At 40.5% G+C, this 21,146-nt stretch overlaps 2 protein-coding genes and 2 non-coding genes across 5 annotated transcripts; 1 reads left to right on the top strand and 3 right to left on the bottom strand.

Annotated features, from left to right (window-relative positions):
• Positions 1–2,140: 2,140 nt before the first annotated feature.
• nifk (nucleolar protein interacting with the FHA domain of MKI67) lies at positions 2,141–8,218 on the bottom strand. Its single transcript, XM_004563090.3, has 6 exons — positions 7,982–8,218; positions 7,261–7,389; positions 6,426–6,534; positions 6,106–6,317; positions 5,290–5,352; positions 2,141–4,938 (listed from the first exon to the last, which is right to left on the bottom strand). Exons 1-6 carry the CDS (start codon positions 8,102–8,104, stop codon positions 4,726–4,728), a joined length of 849 nt encoding a protein of 282 aa, XP_004563147.1. The 5' UTR covers positions 8,105–8,218; the 3' UTR covers positions 2,141–4,725.
• LOC111500444 (small nucleolar RNA ACA64) lies at positions 5,123–5,253 on the bottom strand. Its single transcript, XR_002721111.1, has one exon. It is a non-coding gene; the product is annotated as a small nucleolar RNA ACA64 (small nucleolar RNA).
• Positions 6,604–6,734, bottom strand: LOC111500443 (small nucleolar RNA ACA64). Its single transcript, XR_002721110.1, has one exon. It is a non-coding gene; the product is annotated as a small nucleolar RNA ACA64 (small nucleolar RNA).
• Positions 8,219–9,880: 1,662 nt separating the features above from the next.
• Positions 9,881–19,747, top strand: LOC101468032 (high affinity cGMP-specific 3',5'-cyclic phosphodiesterase 9A). 2 transcript variants are annotated; one of them, XM_076874827.1, is made up of 14 exons: positions 9,881–10,008; positions 11,365–11,526; positions 11,614–11,665; positions 11,834–11,936; positions 12,202–12,344; positions 12,417–12,476; positions 13,984–14,161; positions 15,910–16,032; positions 16,563–16,655; positions 16,734–16,801; positions 17,342–17,441; positions 17,514–17,618; positions 18,083–18,229; positions 18,615–19,747. In XM_076874827.1, exons 1-14 carry the CDS (start codon positions 9,921–9,923, stop codon positions 18,804–18,806), a joined length of 1,614 nt encoding a protein of 537 aa, XP_076730942.1. In that variant the 5' UTR covers positions 9,881–9,920; the 3' UTR covers positions 18,807–19,747. The 2 variants fall into 2 exon arrangements, with proteins under 2 accessions (XP_076730942.1, XP_004563146.1); XM_004563089.3 differs by having other exon boundaries at positions 17,342–17,444; positions 18,615–19,746.
• Positions 19,748–21,146: the final 1,399 nt, after the last annotated feature.

The raw sequence follows: 21,146 nt of genomic DNA on the forward strand, positions 1-21,146 counted from the left end.
TGTTAATAGTTATGCAGGTTTTGCAATGCGTATTATGTGTAATGGAGTATGTGACATTTGTAGGGTCAAAGGTCAAATGGTCACAAAGACAATTAAACGGAGGTGTGAGGTTAGACAAAAACGTTTGGCACGTCTTCATAAACTGCACAACTTTGCACGGTTTCCCGTCATTTTTTTCATCCTTTGCACATTTTCGAATTATCGAATTTCCCAGAGGAACCCACCCGAGGGATTAATAAAGTTCTATCTTATCTTATTTTGGTGTTATCACGAGGTGCTTCATCGCGTCTTCCACCCACCCTGTGATCACTGATCTTCGTTCTGTATAGTTTTTGTTGGGATAGATGACTGACAAGCAGTTTCGTGGCCAGACGAAGCCTATTACCTTATTACCTCAGCCCAGGCATAACAGCATCATTTCATAAATATTTCCAATACAAACAAAGGCAGTAGAATTGTAAAAGACATAATTTTAAAGATAATAGACATTTTATGAAAGTTTGACCCTGGTTGACCTCCAGAGGAAGATACTTAGAATCCCCGTATGTCATCCCCTACGTGCCTATATGTTGTTAATACAGACAAAGTGTCAATGGAAAATTGTATTTAGTAGTCAGTATAATCTTTTAGTGATATAAGTTTGCATATGGTAGAATACTGCATGTAGTTATTTGTATTAGGAAATATTCAACCATGTATACTTAGAGGCATATAATTAATTGTGTGTGATCTCTAGCAGGCTGCAGGCTTGGCGTGCACCCCAGGAATGCACCCCCACGTCCTGGGAGAATGAGAGAGCTTGTACCTGGTTTTATTGTTTTATGGCAGGATTAACGTAGTTACGTTTGTTTTAGTCTAAGTGCTTTAACTGCTGGACTTCCTCACCCTTCTCCTGACCAAGGATGTACCTTTTATGACCCTTTGATCAGCAGGACACACACACACACACACACACACACACACACACACACACACACACACACACACACGTACACACGTTCAATGGAGTATAAAATAAAGACCAGGGGCAGTGCTCAGCGCGAGTCTCAGTCTGGAGGCTGCCCTTGCTAGCAAGAAGTTCTGTGTGTTTCTCTGAGTCTTTACTGAAGAAGTGTTTTAGAATATTTTCCCTAACACAAAGGCAGGAAGAATCATAGGTTTAAGTCTACAGAGCACTTTGACACTAAGATCAATCTGCTGACCTTCAAGACCTCAGTAGATGCAGGCCAAATTTTATTAGACTGTTAACATCACTGCACTCTACCCCAGCGGTCCCCAACCCCCGGGTCACGAACTGGTACCGGGCCACGAGAGTTGAGGCTCAGGTGTGAAATTCATGGTTTTCAGGGTTTTTATCGTTAACTCGGTTTCCCTGGATCTTTTCCCATGTTGTAGTTGTGCGTCTTATTTTGAAAGAAATATTTACGCATTACCATAGTGACCAGAGGGCATTAAGGGGCAGAGCGGAGGATGTTGCTCTTAATGTTGTTGCAGCATTTCCGGAGGACTCTGCTAATAAAGTTACACAATTACACAGTGAATTCACGTTTATTATTGTATTTACAAAACACCACAGTTTTTGTCTTGATCGTATCATTTTATTTTGTTGTTTATCCGTGACAGCTTAAAGGCCGGTCTGTGAAAATATTGTCTGACATTAAACCGATCTGGTTGGGGACCGCTGGTCTACACCCCTGCAAAGTTTTGTTGGAATTGATTCAAAACTTTTTGAGCTATTGTGTTTACAGGCAGGATAACCTCTATACAAGACCTTCTTCTAAACTCTTCGGAAAGAGGAATGTTTTAATAGTCTACATTCCCCGTCTGAAAGGTCAAAAACACCCGGTAAATACAGGGGAGGTATTGCTGATATCAATACCGATACTGATACTTTTAACCTATAAAGGCAGCTTATGTAAGGGAGAGCAGTGTTTCATAGCTTAAGAGATCAATCTCAGTTCACCAAATTCTGAACACATTTCAATTACCAACAAATCACTTTCATTTTCCACAATAATAAGTTAACACACCTTTCGGTTTTGTTTTGAGAAGAGGAAGGTATACGTGCCTGTCTTTGGGTCAACTTCTGTTGTTTAAATGTGTTGTAGGCTATTATTAAAAGATGTGACTTTCAACGCAAAAAGATTCAGAGATTTTTTTATTGTGCATGTTTGAAGTACAGTTTTTAATTTGTAAAAAAAACAAACAATTCAGTGGGCTACATGCTGAACTTGGAGGATAGAGCCAGATTATCGATCTGATACCAATCCCAGCATTGGTATGGATCGTCTCTACGGGTGAGCATCAGTATCAAGTGGCGTCGTTTAGTTTTACCCAACAGGACTTAACGATTGCTGCAATTTTTTTCAGGAACCAAATCATACTTACAACTGTGTAACAGCTGTTACTCATAGAAAGTTTAGAGAAATGTTTTACAGAAAAAACAAAGACTGAGTCAGTTGCATTTCTCAGATTTCCTGTAAATTAATAGTAAACAGAGGCCAGTTCAGGAGCGTCACATTACTTATGCTGAAGTACGGAATTTTTTTTTTCAGCCCTTTTACTGGTAATAAAACGAATTGTGTGGAGTTTCTGATCTCTCCTGCAAGGATTTTCCCCGCTCGCCAGCTTTTTCTCGCTGTAAAAACTAACCACACACTCAAAACTTTCATATTGTTACAGAGAAGTGCTCCACACCGAAGGTCCAATCTGTCAAACAGGAAGTGGGAAGTTCTATTTATAATGCGGGGGTTTTGCAGGGTTTTATCAGGACACCCTTTTTTCAGTTTAAAAATAAAAAAAGAAAGCAAATTTTCTACTTAAAGTTTAAATTGAAAGACTAAACACATTTAACACCTTTAAAAAACAAATCAGTTCAACAGCTTCATTTCAAAAAGAGACATATGCATTATTAAGTCACACTTTATTAAGCTGAATTAAATAAAGTTCAAAGATAAACACACGTATGCTTGTCATTAGTTGTTAGTCAACGAGGGAGCAGTCACATCGTCCCCTCGATTCAGAGAAAAACTTTCAGCTTTCAGTCTTCAAAACTTCACCAGCTCAGCACTCCTGTTTCCCCTGCTGAGGTTCTCTGCACTGCCTCCAGCTTTGGTTTCTCCCGGGAAACTACCGCAAAGTGTGCAAGCTTCAGATTTTACTCAACAGAGAAATTAGTTTTTTGTGTTTTTTTCCAAAGCTCTTTTAAAAGTTCACTACAGTACAGCTTATTCTCTGCCCCCTCTGTTTATTCAGACGCTTACATCATTCATTTTTAAAAGCAGAAATCTGTCAATGCTGAAGCACTCTGCACACTAACAAGCATGCTCTTCCTCATTAGTCAACTTAGTTTTTAAATAATCTGATGATTCTGCTGCATCAGATGCTTGCTCAATTCCTAAAGAGCCAGACTATCAGTCAGAAGTTTGAATTTTAAACGGACTAAAATGAGATGAGGCTACACAGGAGGGACTGCAGATTCACCCCGATTCTCCATTTTTATGTTTCTACACTGGCCTGTACATGTTGTCACATCTTTTTGTCCATAAAACAGTCCACACACAAGTTGACCCCACGTGCGTTGACTTCAGGAAACACAGACGCACCTTTTTCCAACAACTTTCACTCAAAAAGTGTTCATCAGAGACCTGATTTAGACTTCTGCAATGAGTCTTTGCAGAGTCAATAATGTAGCCTATGTTAGCAGCGGCATTTATGGTGAGATTATGCCCCCGTTTTATTTGACAGCTGATACAATCAAAAAGCCAGGTATTTTTTTCCTCTAGGTTCTCACTCTTAAATTTGTCCCTCTAGTTTTTTCACTTCTTTGCTCATTCTGAAGGACTCAGCCATCTCCCACCATGAATTTGCAGACATTTGGGTCCTTATATTGACCGTATGATTATTTTTCCTTATACTGACACAATAATTTTATTCTGACGGCTAAATTCAAGAACTGCCCCAAAAACATAACTGGAAACAGGAGAGGTGATGGTACTCAACAGGCCAATCACAAGAGGCGTGAGCTTTGTCGACATGCCATTTAGTCAGGGTCGGGTTTCAGAGGCGTTCGTGGTTATGATGTAGAATTCCACCGAGTCAAATCTCCAGTAAGGGTGAACGGGCGTTTAGACGACGTCTAAAAGTGCAACACTGGAAAATCTGAGGCTATAAAACAAATCGGAAATCTCTGGTTGGTTTTAATATAAACTTTTAATTTTATTTGGGAAAATATTTAATAAATTCACAGATGCGCTGCGATCAAAATTACCTCAGTTATCAGAGGTCTGATGAATACACAGCAGTTAAAGTGTATTCAACACACACACACACACACACACACACACACACACACACACACACACACACACACTTCAGAATTTGAAAAGTAAATGGTGGCAGGTATCCTCAACAAAGGTGACGCCCCTTTGGTTGCGACCATCTTTTAAATACAGTCTGTGGCTGAAATGTGAAGCGATCTACCTTCCCGCCTGCTTTCCTTCCATATTTACATTTATTGTTGAAGAATTATAGTTTACACATTTTTAGACGAAGCAAAAAAATCTAAACGCAGCCTCGTGTGTCGTACACGCGCGGCCGCAGCTCGCCTTCAGCGGTGTCCGTCACACAAACATGTCCCATCGATTTCTGAACACAGAACGATTCAGTTCAGGATCCTGACGTTCGTTTCTCTGCTCTCAGAGTCCACAACAAAACTCAGGACTTTCACTCTGCTTCCTCCTCAGAGTCCTCCTCGCTTCCCTCTTCCTCCTCATCGTCACTCCCTTCTTCCTCTTCCTCCTCAGAGTCTTCCTCCTCAGAGTCTTCCTCTTTGTCTACAGCTGGCATCTTGATGATGATCTCATCATCAGCATCATTTTCCGCCGCCGTGGACTTCCTTCTCTCGAGGAAAGAGGGTGTGCAGACAGGTGTGCTGTCCTAAAGAAGAGCAAAGATTACACTGACTCACTGCTCCACCTTGTGGTAAAAACCAGTACTGCATGGAAGTACAGCATGAAGCTCAGGCATCAAATTCAACACCTTTCTTCTGTCTCTCTGGATGATATCAATCCTTTTTTTGCAGATTTTGTTGTTAAATGCATCTATTTTAAGTAAGAGGCTTAAATGTTGGTACATGGGTTTTATCACGCTGGCACTATCAGACACGCGCGATAAGCTTAACGCACCGCAGTTCTTTAGGCGCAGTTATCTGACCCCAGACCACTGAGAGACCCGGGGCCATTTTCACTCTGCGCCCGACATAAAACCAAACATGACAACAAGACTTACGTCAGTGCACGAAGATACGTTCCCGGCATCGGAGGATGACTTCTTCTTAGGAACCTGAGCCGCCTGGAAGAGCACAGAGAGCAGTGAAGGTGAAGTTTATAAGACCTCGGAAAGAACAATCTCAAAAAAAAAAAAAAAAAAATTCACTTTTTTTTGACCAAGCCGAGCTGACAGTGTAACAGTCCTGACTGCACACAGTAACTGAGGCCTGACGTTAAAGACAATCTGCTTTGACTTTCTGGACTGTTGCTCAGACAGAATAAAGAGTATGAAGACACTGATTGTAGTTTTCACTGTTTACTGTGCAGGGAGTCTACTGCAAGTCCCAGCAGCCCGCAGGCTTAAATCGCAGCACATCACAGGATTTCATACTTTGAAAACCTTTTTATTAAGCTACAAACAGCCCTGAGTTTAGTTTGTGGAATTTGCATTTGAAGTGGGGAGATTCCTGCAGGGAATGACTGGAAAGAAAGCATGAGGGTAAAAGTGTGCATGGCTTCATTAAATAATCTAAAGTTTCTGTAAATAACCAGATGATTCTGAGGGGGACAGGTGGGAAAGTCTTTCCAGATTCAGTTGAATTTATATGGAATCAGCAGTATTCCAAATCGCTGTAATTCTCTGAAGATCCTTTTTCTTTTTTGTAAAAACTGAAGCTTCTGAACAGATCACAGCTGCACGCTGTTTGGAATTTAGTTGGAAGAAATCCATTACTTAAATCAGACGCCTTTAAATATGCCGCCATGTCACGGCACATTTCCAGTTTTTAAAACCTAAATCCGTTTAATGTTTCCGCTCCAGCGTGTAAACACTTACGAATCCGGGGAATTCGTACTCGATGCCGTATGCTGCAATCCTCTTTCGGAGCCTCGACTCTTTGCGCAGCAGCTTGCCGGTCATTTTTGCAATTTCCTCCTCTGTGTGCTTCTTGTTGTAACGCGTTACCGCGGGATACGTCGGCTTTTTGAACCCTCGCTCCGAGCCGACAAACAGCTTCTCGTGCACCTTCTCGGGAGGAAACACCTGACCTGGGAGGAAAAAAAAAGTATACATTTATATAAACATCAGGTAGGAAATAAGACCCTTAGAGGAAAACTTCCTGTGAATCAGGATCTAAAAGATGAGGTTTGACTCACATTTGATGAGTCTCTCTCCCATCAGGTAATTATTCATCGTCTCTGCAACGATCTTCGCCACTTCATCGCAGTCAAACTCGATGAAAGCGTAACCTTTGCTGTTACCAGTCTGCAAACAAACAGAGAGAGGAATAAAGTGACAGTCACAGACTCTCAGATGTTTTCATTCCCTCCAGATGTTTGTTGGCACATGGGTTTTATCACTCTGATAACAGGCAGAGCAGGTGATAAGCTTAATGTACCAGAGTACTCTAGGCTCAGTTATCTGACCTCAGACCACTTTTACATCTGAGATCATTTTCAGTCTCAGCCAAAACTCCAGATTTTAAGAAGTGGAGCTTCAAACAGGCTCCTGCCTGGACTACTTAAACCAAAATAAAGAAATCGGAATGTTTGCAGAGCGTGCTGGATTCAAGAATAGCAATCAAGAAGTTCCTCGACTGCTCCTGCTAAACACGGAGGTGTTGGGAGTCAGTTTTATTACTTTGTTACTGGAGACAAATCCCTGCAACTTTTTACCAAGTTATAGTTCAAAGGTCATTTTTTTGCTTAGATGCAACATGTGGGCTCCTTTTCTGGTGAGTTATACCTGAGATTTTTTATCTGGAAGTTTCTGTTCTGGCTATGAGGCCTCAAACCACACAATCTATAATCAGCCTCACAGTGACCATTTCCCTCTAAAGTTTTATCAAAAATAAAAATAAAAAGACTCCAAGTGAAGTTTTTAAGGAAGTGATACATCGCTGCAATAGCTGTGAAAGTTTTAGAGATGCAGTTGAAGATTCTGATCGCCCCTCACACATTCACACGTCTGTTTCCACATGTTCAGGGTTACCTTCTTACTGCGGGACAGCCGCAGCCGCAGGATCTTCCCAAACTGACCGAAGTAAGATTTGAGCTGAGGCTCCACCAGGTTTCGGGGCAGGTGGCTGACGTAAATCACTCCTGGGGTCAGACGGTTTGCCTGTGATGGGGGAAAGACAGATCACCACATTACACAGAGAGCTGGGCCTTCACCTGTGATTTATAATACAATATAATGCACAGACTAAATTATGAGAAAAAACAACTTTAAAGATTTATTTTTCCCAGGCCGGCTTTTAAAACGTCTACAAAATAAAAGTACAAAATAAATACACTTTATATATATTAAACATACAGATGTTCGCCTCATTTACAGATTTTCTTGTTTAAATCAGTTTACATTCAGTTTGGTCACGTTTCTTTGGGGCCAGTTCTCTTTATTTCTTTACTGTAATAACATTAATCTTCTTCTCAGTCCGTAAACTTAATAACTTGAGACAGGATGTCATTTCTTCTTCTTTTTTTAAATGGGCCTGCCTTACATCTGTAAACCTGAGTAAATACGCTGCACGTGGGCCGACTGACAGAGTAAAGACCACGAGCCTATAAAGATGTCACGGCACCTGAACCAGAGTTAAACACAGACTACAGAGAGAGACATAGGCAGCCTTAGAGTAAACTAAGCGACAGTAAACAAAAGAAAAATAACTGCAGACTATCGGGTCTCCTTCAAGGCCACATGTCTCACCCACCTTGCCTGATTTCTTCTTCTTCACCTCCTGAACCTTCTTTCTGAAGTCGGACTCCTGTGCAGGATTCAGCGCCAGCAGCTCTTTGGCCGCAGCAGGAGCCGCTTCGGCGCCACTTTCACTCATTTTTCGCTGTTGGAAGCTACAAACGCCACATAAACTGAGACAAACACTCACTTAGCCGTCCATAAACCACGATGCTGCTGCTGATAATGACCCACATCCGGCTGCACATGCGCTGAACACCAACGAGTGCCGGAGAATCGCGTCACGTCTGCAGCTCCGCGCTCTGTGCAGCGACACCTACAGGTGCGGAGGTATGTTTGTTAGTACGCTCAAAAAAGAAAGAAAATAAAACCTCAGTAAAAAAAATTAAACAATGTTTTAATTAAAGGAAAGTGAAAGTAAAACAAAACAAAGGTACTTATTAAAATTATTCCTCTTTAAGAATGTTTTAGAAAATGTTCCTGGTACATTTAATTTGAACATATTCCTTTAAATGTAACATTTTATATCGTGTTTATTTAACAAAAAATGGAAAATTAAAAAAAAAAGTAATTGAATTGAAATTAAATTAAGTTAAAGTCAGAATCTTGGGCTAAATCTTGTTTTTAGTTAATTCTTCTTCTTCTTTTTTATTATTGTTGTTGTTATTATTATTATTATTATTATTATTATTATTATTATTATTATTATTATTATTATTATCATTATTATTATTATTATCATTAGTAGTAGTAGTAGAAGCTATATTTAGGGGAAATCAACATCTCATTTTCTTATGTGATTATCACTTCTTATGTCTCACCTGGCTGTGCGCATCTTTACTTAAGTTTGAGAACCTCTACATTTCTATTCATAAGAAACATCTCATAACATTTTAATTATGATAAAAAATTCCTGCTCCAATAACCAATCCTAAGAATTGAAATATAAAAATGTGTAAAACTGAAAAAAGTCATTGTGCAGGCATCATATTTTATTTTATAAGATTTCATACATTTTGGTACAAAGTCTTAAAGTTTAAATTACAAAAAAGATAAATATTTCAAGGAAAGAAAAACACATTTGTGCAAAAACTGGAAAGAAAATTGAATAAATTTGAAAACAAATGCAATAAATAAATACATAAAAATGAAATATATCAAAATTAAAATGAAAGAAAACTTAAAACTGTGGAGAATAAAAGCAAAAATACAAAAATATGAACTAAAAATATATAAAAGTCAAATTTTAAACAACAAACAAAAAAAGCACATATAAAAGTTTTCACATTTAGAAAAAAAATGGCCATATTAGGATTAAAGTTGAAATTTCGACATTAAATTTAATTAGTATTTTGAGAATAAAAGTCTAAATGGGGAGATTGTGGTTGTTGTTTCAACCAAACAACTGCAATGGCTCCTGTACCTTCTATAAAATTCTTAACATGGTCCTAATACTCTTTCATAGCAATGTGCCTATGAACACAGCATCACAGCATAGGGGCACAACGTGCACTAAACAGCAGGTTCGCTACAGCACTTAAAAATCAGCCAAAAACACTCTGATTGGTTATCTCATTCTCAGTTTGACTCTATAAAGACCATTCTCTCTTTCTTGTAGAACTGTAATTATATTTGTATTAAAAATCAACACCCTGTTCACCTCTGTGCCCTTAATTTGTCACCCGCAATTTGAGAACCACTACTGTAATCATTTTTTGAAAAAAAAAAAAAAAAACCTCATAACCTTTGTAATTGTCATAAAAATCTAAATTTCGGGTGAAGACAGTTGGCTATTGCTCTGAGAAATGTTGGAGTCCAAAGGCAGGGGAGGAGGAGGAGCTTAGGAGGAGGTGGAGAGGGGGTGGAGTGTTTATCATTAAGATAATAAGAGGAGATAGACATCAGAGCCAGATCAGCAGTGCTCACAGCAGCGTCAGTGGGTTTAGATTCATGACATGGAAACAAAAGTAATCTACTTCACGGTGAACGGGAGACCGGAGCAGGCGGAGTTCCCGGTTGATTGTCCGGCTCAGGACGTCAAAGGTAGGAGCCGAAGCTGAAGTTTATGTTTCATATGATCAAATGCATTCTAACGTGTTGTTTTGGACAAATGAATTAAAGTGGAATATTCTTATGCTTAGAGTTCAGGAAATACTCTTTTGTGACTAAAATCAATAAAGCAAATTTGATAAATGGATCAACATAAGACAAAGCAGTCTTTGCTGCAAATACAGCTGCCACTGACAGCTCCTCACCTCTCACAGCAGCTTCAGCCTTTGGCATCATGGTCTCCACGCACATTACATACTGCAGATTTTACTCATTAGAACAGGGCTGTAACTGCAAGCAGTATTCTTACTTAATTTAGATGACTGCATTTAACTTCTACTGTACTAGTTTTTGAAGTTTACTTTCCTGTATTGAATTATCTGAACGTTGTACCTGCATAGTTGTAGACACTCGTTCCACTTAATTTGTGCTAGATTTTTCTAAACAGTTCTGCAGTGGGAAGCTCAGAATCGAGTCACTGTCAAAAATGTTTACCTTTACATCTTTTTTTGGTTAATATTTCAGTGCAGTCATTTATAGAAAACTTTACATGTGTGATGCGTGTTTTTCAGCGTTTGTGACTGATAATTATAATAGAGACTCCTGCAGTGCCTAATGCCTCCCAATCATGTTCGGGGCTGCTCGTGTTTCTGAGACACTACGGTGTATGGGGCACATTAAGGCAAAACCCCCCTCAGCCCTCTAAGTACTGTAATTCTCTGAGAACTGGGTATATTAAAACATTTATAAACTAATATTAGATGAAGTGCTATGAATATAAATAATAGAGCTCTTTTAGTTTAATATACATTGTATGATTATGGAAGTTCATATTGAATACCCAAGTATGAGTATAGCACAACCACACTAACCAAATTTGTGTAAATCACCCCTCTTAAGTAGATTTTACTTTTTTCTGATAAACTGTTTGTTGATGTTGGTTTTTGTTATAGTTGGTTGTTGTTGCTGATTGTTGTTATTGGTGGTTGTTGGTTGTGGTTGTTGCTGATTGTTGCTGATTGTTGCTGGTTGTGGATTGTTGTTGGTGACTGTTGGTGTTGCTGGTTGTTACAGTTGTTTGACGATAATGGGTTGTTTAGATACTGAGCACTTTACAAATATTATATAAGTGTTAGCACAAAAATTATACCAATAACCTAAAGAAAACAAAATGCAAGAAAACTTTCAAAATAGCTCAGAACAGACAAAAAATCTAAGTCTAAATGAAATGATTCATATCAAAGTTGGTTAGTAATTTGGACGTGGTTATATATATCTGTTCATTTGAATAACAGTTCCTGGATTTCCTCAAGTGATTCTATAAAATAAACCTCAAGCTGGTCTTTCTAGATCTGTTCCGCTCTGCCGCCGAGGCCGGACCCCATGACATCCTGAAACTGTACAACCCTAAAGGCAACATCATCAACATTTCTCCGAGCCTTGAACCCAACAGCCCCAACCTGTGCTACAAGCTGGAGGTGGTGGCTGCCGACTGTAACAGTGAGCTCTTAGGTATCTTTAATTAGGCATCGTGGGAATGGCAGTGATCTAGTTCACATGGAAACTGTTGACAGTCTCCATCTTTTTATGTCATTTCAGGTGCCGAGCTTGCTGGTGCACTAGGATTTGACCTGTCATCCATGGAAAAAAGGTAGGTGGGGCAGGCTGGGTATTAAAGGAGAGAACATGCGTAAAGATCTCTTAGGTATGCTACCATCAGTGTGCTTTTTAAAGTCTCATATCAGGCATTAAAGACCAGAATCTGAGCCATGACACGTACAGCTGAAAAGTTCATGAATGGTTGCTTCACTGATCCCAGACTGCAGGGCCTGGAGAAGAAAATCCTCATCGAGGCTGGCGAGACGCCTGCAGTTGTGTATGAGATGAAGAAGCAGGTGGATTCATTCAGAGAGAAACTGGAGGTATCCCAGCAAAGTTTCCCACATCCAGTGTTGTGTTGTTTAAGCTTGTTCCGCCTCAAATAACTGAACAAAAATACCAGAAGTTTTTTTAAATTCAAAACTTAGAGACAAACATGGGGATAAAGTGGGTTTGGCAGGTGGGGGAACCCTATGATTAGATGTCACAGTGCAGCAGGGCTGGGGAAATAATCACTTAGGAAGAAGTCAGTAATAATTTGTAGTGTGAGCTCCAGTAGGTTTGTGTTCAGTGCTCATTTGTCTTCAGAGTGTGGAGCATCTAAGCTGGCTGGGGCTGTTCAAAGATCTCTCGGAGGGAACCCACAAGCCCTCACCGTTCTACCACAAAAGGACGCTGCGTAAAACCAGGGAAGAGTGTGAACATGTGCGGGAAAAGTTCCTGCAAATGAGGTTTGTAAAAATTCACATTAAAATGTTTGGAATAATTTGCTATTCTTACTCCTCATGCCACAATCTTTGCAGCACTTTGGAGGTATCTGAGGAAGTGAGGCAGTACCTGAAGACGCCAACCTTTGATAACTGGTAAGTTTTGCTTTAAAATGCATGAATCCAATTGCTTTTAATGTCACCTGCTGAATCTGTGTTCATCACCCTGATGCGTCTTTGTGATCCTAAATAAACGAGCGCACCTGTTTCCTCCGTGGACAGTGAGGCAGGCGGTCAGCCAATGACAGTCGTGCCCAACAAACACATCTGATGTGTTTCTGAAGAGGATGGAAGCCCTCAGCCTTTTCTTCTGATCCGCACACTCATCTCAATATGAATAGGCCTGGATGAGGACTCGCTAATTAAAAGAAGGTCTTTATAAAAGCCTTAATATGCACACCGCGTTTGAAGTGAGCGCCATGCATTCACTAAGGTTCGGTTATCTTTTCATTTGTCCAAAAGCTTTTAAAGCAAACCTGCAGCAATAGAGGAGCATCGATGAGGTTAAGTTCAACCTACACACCTAAAGCTTGGAGCTAAATTACAGGATTCCTCTAAAGACCTGATAAAATGTGCTTTTTGCAAGTTGGCCAGTGCAGTATTATCAGGAATAATTCTGACGTGATCCTGCACTCTTGCTGCTGTAAACAAATTTACTGAAAAGACTAAAACCCTCAGTGTGTTCGTATGTTTCTCAACACAGGAGTGCAACCACTCCTCGTGAGCACAGTCCAACATGTGTTTGAAAAGAAAAAAACACATGAGTTTTAAGCAAAAATGCAAAAGTAGATGTTCAGTAGATAGATAAACAAATGTGGGAACAGGGTCCCAGCAAACAGAAAGGTGATAACGCTATACCTGCACTAAATTTTGGAGAAATATAGTGAAAACTGATGTTTTTATGAATATTTTAGTGCTGTCAGCATTAATCGCGGCAAATCTCTGTTAGCGAGTTATCGCAGATCACCCTGATGCATGTGGCTGGACGGCGCTAACGCGTTAACGAGCATTAATGAGGTGTGCAGCCACAGGCACTGGGCGAACTCGCTAACAGAGATCTGACGCGTTAATGTGGTTATGGCGTTAATTTCGTTTTAGCGAGATTAACGCTGACAGCACTAGAATATTTTTTTGTTTGTGTCAGTCAAAATAACATTTTTTGTTCTTTCTGGATTTGCAAGACTTTCACCTTTTTTTTTTAAAAGAAAAGAATTTCATGACAGATGGTTATGGTCCTCACTATTCCAACTTTGGCATCAGAGGGTTGAATATGTCTAAATGGTTCAATAATTGTCCTCTTTCCTTCCTCAACACTTCAGCTGACTCCACAGCTTCTGCATTTCTGTGTTGAATAATTATCGTCTGCTTGTCTTTCCTCAAAATCTTGTCTTGAAAGATGTGCTGAAAGATCCATTCTTGGACTTTGTAGCAATGGGAAATTTATGTCTTTTACATTATCTGTGTGTCCATTAGAAAACATTTCACCATTCAAGGTTTTTTTGTTAAGCTGAAAATTGGCAGGTCACATTTAGCCTGGAAATCCGAGTGGAAGGACAAATGTTGACTGGTTGGCTATTGATTTTTTTTTTCTGGTGATGTGCAGGCAGTGGGAGGATGCAGAGATTATGGTGCTCCTGCAAGTCATGTACACAGATTTAGACTTTATACCAACCTTCAACATCGAGCCCGAAGTCTTGCAGCAGTTTCTGTTCGAAATCTATCGCAGATACAACAACATCCCTTTCCACAACTTTAAACACTGCTTCTGTGTGACCCAGATGGTGAGTATGTTTAACGCCTGCAACTAAGGGCGTAATTCCCAATTACGCTGTGGTTAAATTTACCTACAAATACTTAAAGGCAGTTACATTAGAATAAGAGGGTAAAAAGTTAGTTAGGAAACAAAGAAAGTAATTTTAAGTACTGTGTAGTTCCATGGTAATAATGGTACACAGCACTTTTCAGGTTGTGAGGCATATTTTGGCTCCATCACTAAAAGCTCACACAGGTCTACAAATTATTAAATATAGCACAAACCCCGAAAAGTACAGCATATTTACGCATATGTAAGAAATATTGTGTTTTTCTGCAAAATCCATCCATCCATCCATCTTCTTCCACTTATCCACGGCGGCCAGGTTGCAGGGCAGCAGCCTAAGCAGAGAAGCCCAGACCTCCCTCTCCCCAGCCACCTCCTCCAGCTTATCTGGGAGAACACCAATGCGTTCATAGGCCAGCCGAGAGATATAATCTCTCCAGTGTGTCCCGGTGGGACATGCCTGGAACACCTCACCAAGGAGGCACCCAGGAGGCATCCTTATCAGATGCCCGAACCACCTCAACTGGCTCGTTTCAATGTGGAGGAGCAGCGGCTCTACTCTGAGCCCCTCCCGGATGGCTTAACTTCCCACCCTATCTCTAAGGGAGAGGCCAGCGAACCTTCGGAGGAAATCCATTTCCAACACTTGTATCTGCTATCTCAATCTGTCAGTCACTACGGACAGCTTGGGACCATAGATGAGGATAGGGACTTAGATTGACCGATAAATCAAGAGCTTCGCTTTTACACTCAGCTCTCTCTTTACCACAACGGACCGGTACAGCGTCCGCATCACTTCAGCTGTAGCACCAATCCGAAAGTCGATCTCCCGCTACCTTCTGCCATCACTCGTGAACAAGACCCTGAGATACTTAAACTCCTCCACTTGGGGAAGGAACTCGGAGTTGGCACTCCACTATTTTCCAGGTGAGATTTGGAGGTGCTGATTCTCATTCCCCCTGCTTCACACTCAGCTGTGAATTTTTCCAGTGCGAACCATCACCCGTTGAAGCCAACAGAACCACATCATCCACGAAAAGCAGAGATGGGATTCTGAGACCACCCAAGTGAAAGACTTCCGCCACTTGGCTACACCTAGAAATTCTGTCCATAAAAATTATGAACAGAATCGGTGACAAAGGGCAGCTGTGCCGGAGTCCATCACCCACTGGGAATGAGTCCGACTTATTGCCAGCTATGTGGACCAAGCTCTTGCAATGGTTGTATAAGGATCGAATGGCCCGAAGCAATACGCCAGACACCCCATGCTCACAAAGCACCTCCTACAGGACACATGTAGACTGGTTGGGCAAACTCCCATGCACCCTCAAGTATCTTTGAGAGAATAAAGAGCTGGTCCAGTCTTCCACGACCAGGACGAAAATCACATTGTTCCTCCTTTCTCTGAAGTTCGACTAACGAATGAACTCTCCTATCTAGCACCCTGGCATTTCTGCAAAATTATCATGAAATTACACAGTTTTCAAATTTACTTACGGTATAATTGTTTGCTTGTTTCCTCTAAGAACGGGACTTGTTCCCCCTTATTCTAGTGTGCCCATCTTTAAGTATTTGTAGGTAAATATAATTAGATTTTAATTTGAAATAAAAATTGGACATTATAAAGTGATACCAATAAATGCAGGTAAATCCTTCTTCTTCATTCTCTCCATTTGTGTTGTTGCCTTTGTTTGTCTTCCCTCTGAGCAGATGTATGGTTTGATCTGGCTGACTGACCTGAGGAGTAAGATGGACAGCATTGACCTGCTGATTATGCTGACCTCTGCAGTCTGCCACGACCTCGACCACACGGGATACAACAATGCCTATCAGGTACACAAAGCACACTTTTTAGGCTTCCCTAGTACTGAAACTCAGACCTGCATTGTGGTTTGTTGTACCAGTTGGAGTTAGAGCACTCCCGGCCTACATATCAGAATATGAGAACAGAATTTTGATTCAACCTGAAAATTTGGCTCGGTGCGATTTTTGTACACATTTTCTCACTAGATGATGTAAAACTGTGATATGGCAACAATTTTCTGCATGTAATGGATGGCACTTACTGCTTTCATATAATAATGAAACTCCTTTAAGATTAGGGAAAAGTCTCTTTGAGACTCTTTGAGAACCAGTCCATGTAATTCTGTGTAGTTTCATCGCTTAAAATCTTTTATACCAGTTATTTCGAAACTACCACCTTTTGCACTGTAGAAGAACAGCCAACACAGGTTTTGCTGGGACTTCAGTGCAGATGATGTTACAACACTCTGTGATGTTTTATTCATCTGAATTTTCCAGTTTTCCAAAATAAGGTTGAGGCTTGAACTTTGGTAAGAATCTCATGTCTGACTGTCCTTCAGATAAACGCTCAGACTGAACTCGCTCTGCGCTACAATGACATCTCTCCTCTGGAGAACCACCACTGTGCTGTAGCTTTCGAGATACTGGAGAGGGTAAGAATGAAAACCCTCCATTAACCTGCGTACATGCATGGATGACTCCACAGTGACCTGAGAGTCTTTGTTTCATAGACAGAGAGCAACATCTTCAGGAATCTGTCCACGGATCAGTACAAACGGATACGAGAGGGGATCATCAAGTGAGATCATCTTCCAATAGTCATGTTTTTAATTTTTCTCCCCCCAAAAGGAGGGAATATGTCTGCCTGTCTGTCTGTTTGTTAGCAGTCTAGCATCCACAATTTTCAAGATATCATGTTCAAATTCTGTGTGCCGGTAGAAACCAAGCTAAAGGTGATTTAATTTTGTGTAAAAATGCTAGACCTTGAGGGACATGTGTACCTAGTTTGGCTAAGCATTTAACCTTAACTTTCATTGTTACGTCCAAGGTCAAAGTTGACCTTGAAAAAACTTTGTAGAAACCATATTGAGTAATATATCATAAGAAAGGGCACGCAGAGAGCAGTGCAAAACACTTTTTATTTTGTCAATACAACACCCTACAGTGTCACAATGATGTCATAAGATGACATCAGTATTTTATAATAAAAACACAAAAAAAAAACCCATCAATGTGTTAGTGTAGTCTTTGCCTTCTGTGGGGAAGTTGTGATCTCTGAGTGCTCTTGTTCATCATGATATCTTAGCACAGAATTTATAATGAGCACTGATTGTTTCAGATGCATTCTGGCCACCGACATGTCGAGGCACAATGAGGTTCTCAACAAGTTCAAGTCCATCCTTCCAGTGTTTGACTTCACCAACAAGGACCACAGAGACGTGGTAAGACTACAGAGCACCGTGAAAATTTGGAAGCATGTATACATCTATTTACTGTTGTTGTTTGTGCAGCTAATGACGATCCTGATCAAAGTGAGCGACATATCCAACGAGGCCCGGCCCATGGAGGTGGCTGAGCCCTGGCTGGATTGTCTTTTACAGGAATTCTTCAACCAGGTACCGACTCCTGCTGAACTTTGTCAAGACATTTCAAAGTGACAATATGATATGATGCTGTTTTTGATGAGATATCTGTAACTTAAAGAGGGATGTTTTGGAGCACAGTGACCTGAACTCTAAATGTTTTGGCTCTACCATGAGATTCAGGGACGGTCCAGCTGATTTTTGAAGGGCAGAGACAAACTGTGAGGTTCTTTATAGACACAGTCTGTTATCAAGTTGTGTGAGAATTTATTTTTCAGATGATCTGACCTTGTTGGTGCAGTTCATTATAACAAATGCAGAGTAACTTCACTTTTTAAAGCTACAGAAACTAAACTATATTACCTTTTAAATTCAAATGTTAAATCCACCGTGGCCTTACAGTAATGAGGGTGTGCCACACAGCTGAACACCCCTTATAAAGCAATAGAAGTAAACTAAGTTAAGTGGGTCAAATCTGTCTCCTGTCGTTCTGTCAGAGTGATGTGGAGAAGTTGGAGGGCCTTCCCGTTACCCCCTTTATGGACCGGGACAAAGTTACCAAACCTTCATCTCAAACAGGCTTCATCAGATTTGTTCTTCTGCCTCTCTTCATCGAGCTGGCCAACCTCTTCCCCTGCCTGGAGGTATTAAAATCAAAAGTATGGAGAAAATGTACTGTATGTACTTCTTTGAAAGCATCTTTGCAAAATTTAATGAAGACTTTCACAGGAAGGTGTCCAAAACATCTTAAATAAGTGGCTCAGATGAAAAGAAAAGACTAAAATAAACAAAAAAAAACCCCTAATTGGTGTGAAAGGCAGCACAGGTAAACAGTGAATGGTGAACAGTGTAAACAGGGTAAGATTTACAAAATAAAACAGGAAATTACTTTACAGAAACCCGTCCTCAGCAAGTGTTAAAGTACAGCCGGCCTTTTTCTACAGTAAGGAACTCATAAATGGTTAAATTCAACCCATGTTTTTTGGTAAATTGTAATCAGTTTAAACTTTTTTTGCAATAATTCTGCAGCAACACATTATTGATCCCGTCCGGAAAGCTCTCGACTACTACACAGAGATGGAGAAAGCTCTGGAGACGGAGCAGCAGAACCGGGCTCAGAGCGAGAACGCAGCCAAGAGCAAGGAGGCAGCGGGAGGCCGACAAGACAGCCAGACGGATGCCGGGCCAGACACCTCGGAACCAGAGTCACAGTTAACATGAATGATTTCATATCAGTTCACTGTCATATTGATTATTTGGTGGACTAAACGTCCTGTGATGTAGTTTCTCTGCATGCAGCATTGATGTAACTAGAATAGAATAACATCACATTCAACAGAAGTCTATTTTAAAATAAATCTGTTTCTCACAGAATGTATTTTATGAAAGAAACATTATTTGTAAAGGATCATAACACTGCGTTGTTACTCTGGTGCTGAAGTACCCATGAAAACACTATGTTGTAATGACTGCCGCTGTTGTTTGTTTGTGTGTGTGTGTGTAGGTGTGTGTGCTCTGAGTTGTTCTTGGTCTAGTTTGCAGTTAATAAAACACACACAGGGAGTTTGCTGTACTGTGTATTGTTGTCATTGTTCTATCTGTAAAAAAAATGGGTTAAAAAGTGCTAAAGACTTGAAAACTGAAAGACGATAATTTAATGCCAAACCAACCAATCAAGCAAGTGACATGACCCTAACCACAAAACTGTGTTAGCCAATCAGAAATGTTAATATCCAGGTTAGCTAAACATTTGACCTTGACCATCATTGCTAGCGCTCAAGATCAAAGTTGACCTTGAAAAAAAAAAAAGTCAACAAATGATCCAACCATACATTATCTTATCTGCTTATCCTTATCAGGGACACTGATGGGCTGGTAAAGAAACCATATCAAATAATATTTCGAGTCGTAGGTGGTTGCAATGTTACTATAACAGGCTGATGTCATCATGTTGGAATAAGAACACCATAAAACATCAAAGTTTTAGTTTGGTTCTCTTGTTTTGCTGTTGTTTAACAGAGACTTTGAATGAAACAAATGCCTGATTATCAGCAGGTGCAGGATGCATTACTGGACACTAGGTGGCACCATACTGCAGAGCTCAGAAAGATCAGCTGGGACCAGAAGTTCAGTCAGAGGGAATCACAGCTTTGTCTCCAACAGGAAGTTCAACTCTTAGCCACCGGTATCTTTGTTAGAGGCTTCCTTCTCATCTGCTTTTAATGTATATTCAGTTTGGTGCACTTTCAGAATGAATTACCCAGCAGTGTGATATATTTTTACCTTTACACAATAAACCTTCTCTAAAATGTTGATTGTTTACTTGTTTTAGAGGTATTGACATCACTTTAAGACTGTTCTTTCCCCCTCGGGAAGACAAAAGACGCCGTGGTGTGTGGGGCCTCTGGCTTCTCTCGCCTGAATGAACGCTGGTATGTGCTCTGTACTTGCAGGGGGTCACCATTCATTCTTCTAACGCCAGCAAGCAATGTGACCCGGAGCAAGTTTGGCAGCGGGGAAGAAGTCCCAGAATAGTGTTCCTCTTTATCGTTTTTTCAATGACAGAATCAGCTATTAAAGTTTGCTGGTAGCAATCCCATCACAGCTCAGAGCCAAATACAGATCTGTTCTTTTTATAGGCTTCTCATAATCAGAGGAAAACTCTGAGTGAAAGAAGAGAAGGGCAGGCAAACGTCGTCACCCAGAGCTGCTGCAACAGCTGCTGACAGCGAAGGACTCAGATTGAGAGATGATCCATTTACAAAACCCACTTGAATAAGATTAAAACTCCTAAGAACCCTAAAAAATCAAATATTTAGTATTTAGAGGACTTGTATTTGTGCACACAAATAAAATCCGGAAAGATTAACGCTTTAAAAACTTGGAATCAGCTTTGAATCTTTGATCTGCATAAAGATTCAAAGCATGGCTGTGGAGCTACTTCAGACAGTTATCCAGTGACTTCTAAACGTCTGAGAATTAGCGCTTGTGTGTGCACTTCAGTCCACACTGTCTGGTTTAAAATCCACTGTGGGGTTGTACAGAGGTAGTGGGCCCCACAGTGGCAAATACACATGACCCTGACTGCATGATTGTAAAGTTCATGAAACCCAATCTCAGAATGAATGAGCAATAAATGCTAATCAGAAATATAAAGACAGTTATCCGTTGACTCTATGGACTTCCCCGTATAATCTCGGGTCATCCAGTTCCATGTTTTTGGTGTTTCAAACTGCAGCTGCTCGACTTCCAAGTGATCTGTCGGAAGGACAACAAGTGTTCCAGCCCAGCTGCATGAGCTGAGGTCATTTTTACACAGTCTTTGAAGGTCTCTGTGAATATGCTCCACAGCAGATTACACATCAAATCAAACCCCATCCTCTGCCTCCAGGTGATCCCCTAAAAACTAAAGGTGACCAGGCTCTGGAAAAGTGTGATGGCCCACATGAAGGTTCAAGGTTCAAGGTTCTTTATTTGTCACATGCATAGTTATACAAGTATAACACACAGTGAAATGTAGCCTGACACGCTCCTCGACATGTGCAAAAAAATTGGGGGGGG

Source organism: Maylandia zebra, linkage group LG16 (assembly GCF_041146795.1).
Source record: "Maylandia zebra isolate NMK-2024a linkage group LG16, Mzebra_GT3a, whole genome shotgun sequence".
Taxonomy (NCBI): Eukaryota; Metazoa; Chordata; class Actinopteri; order Cichliformes; family Cichlidae; genus Maylandia; species Maylandia zebra.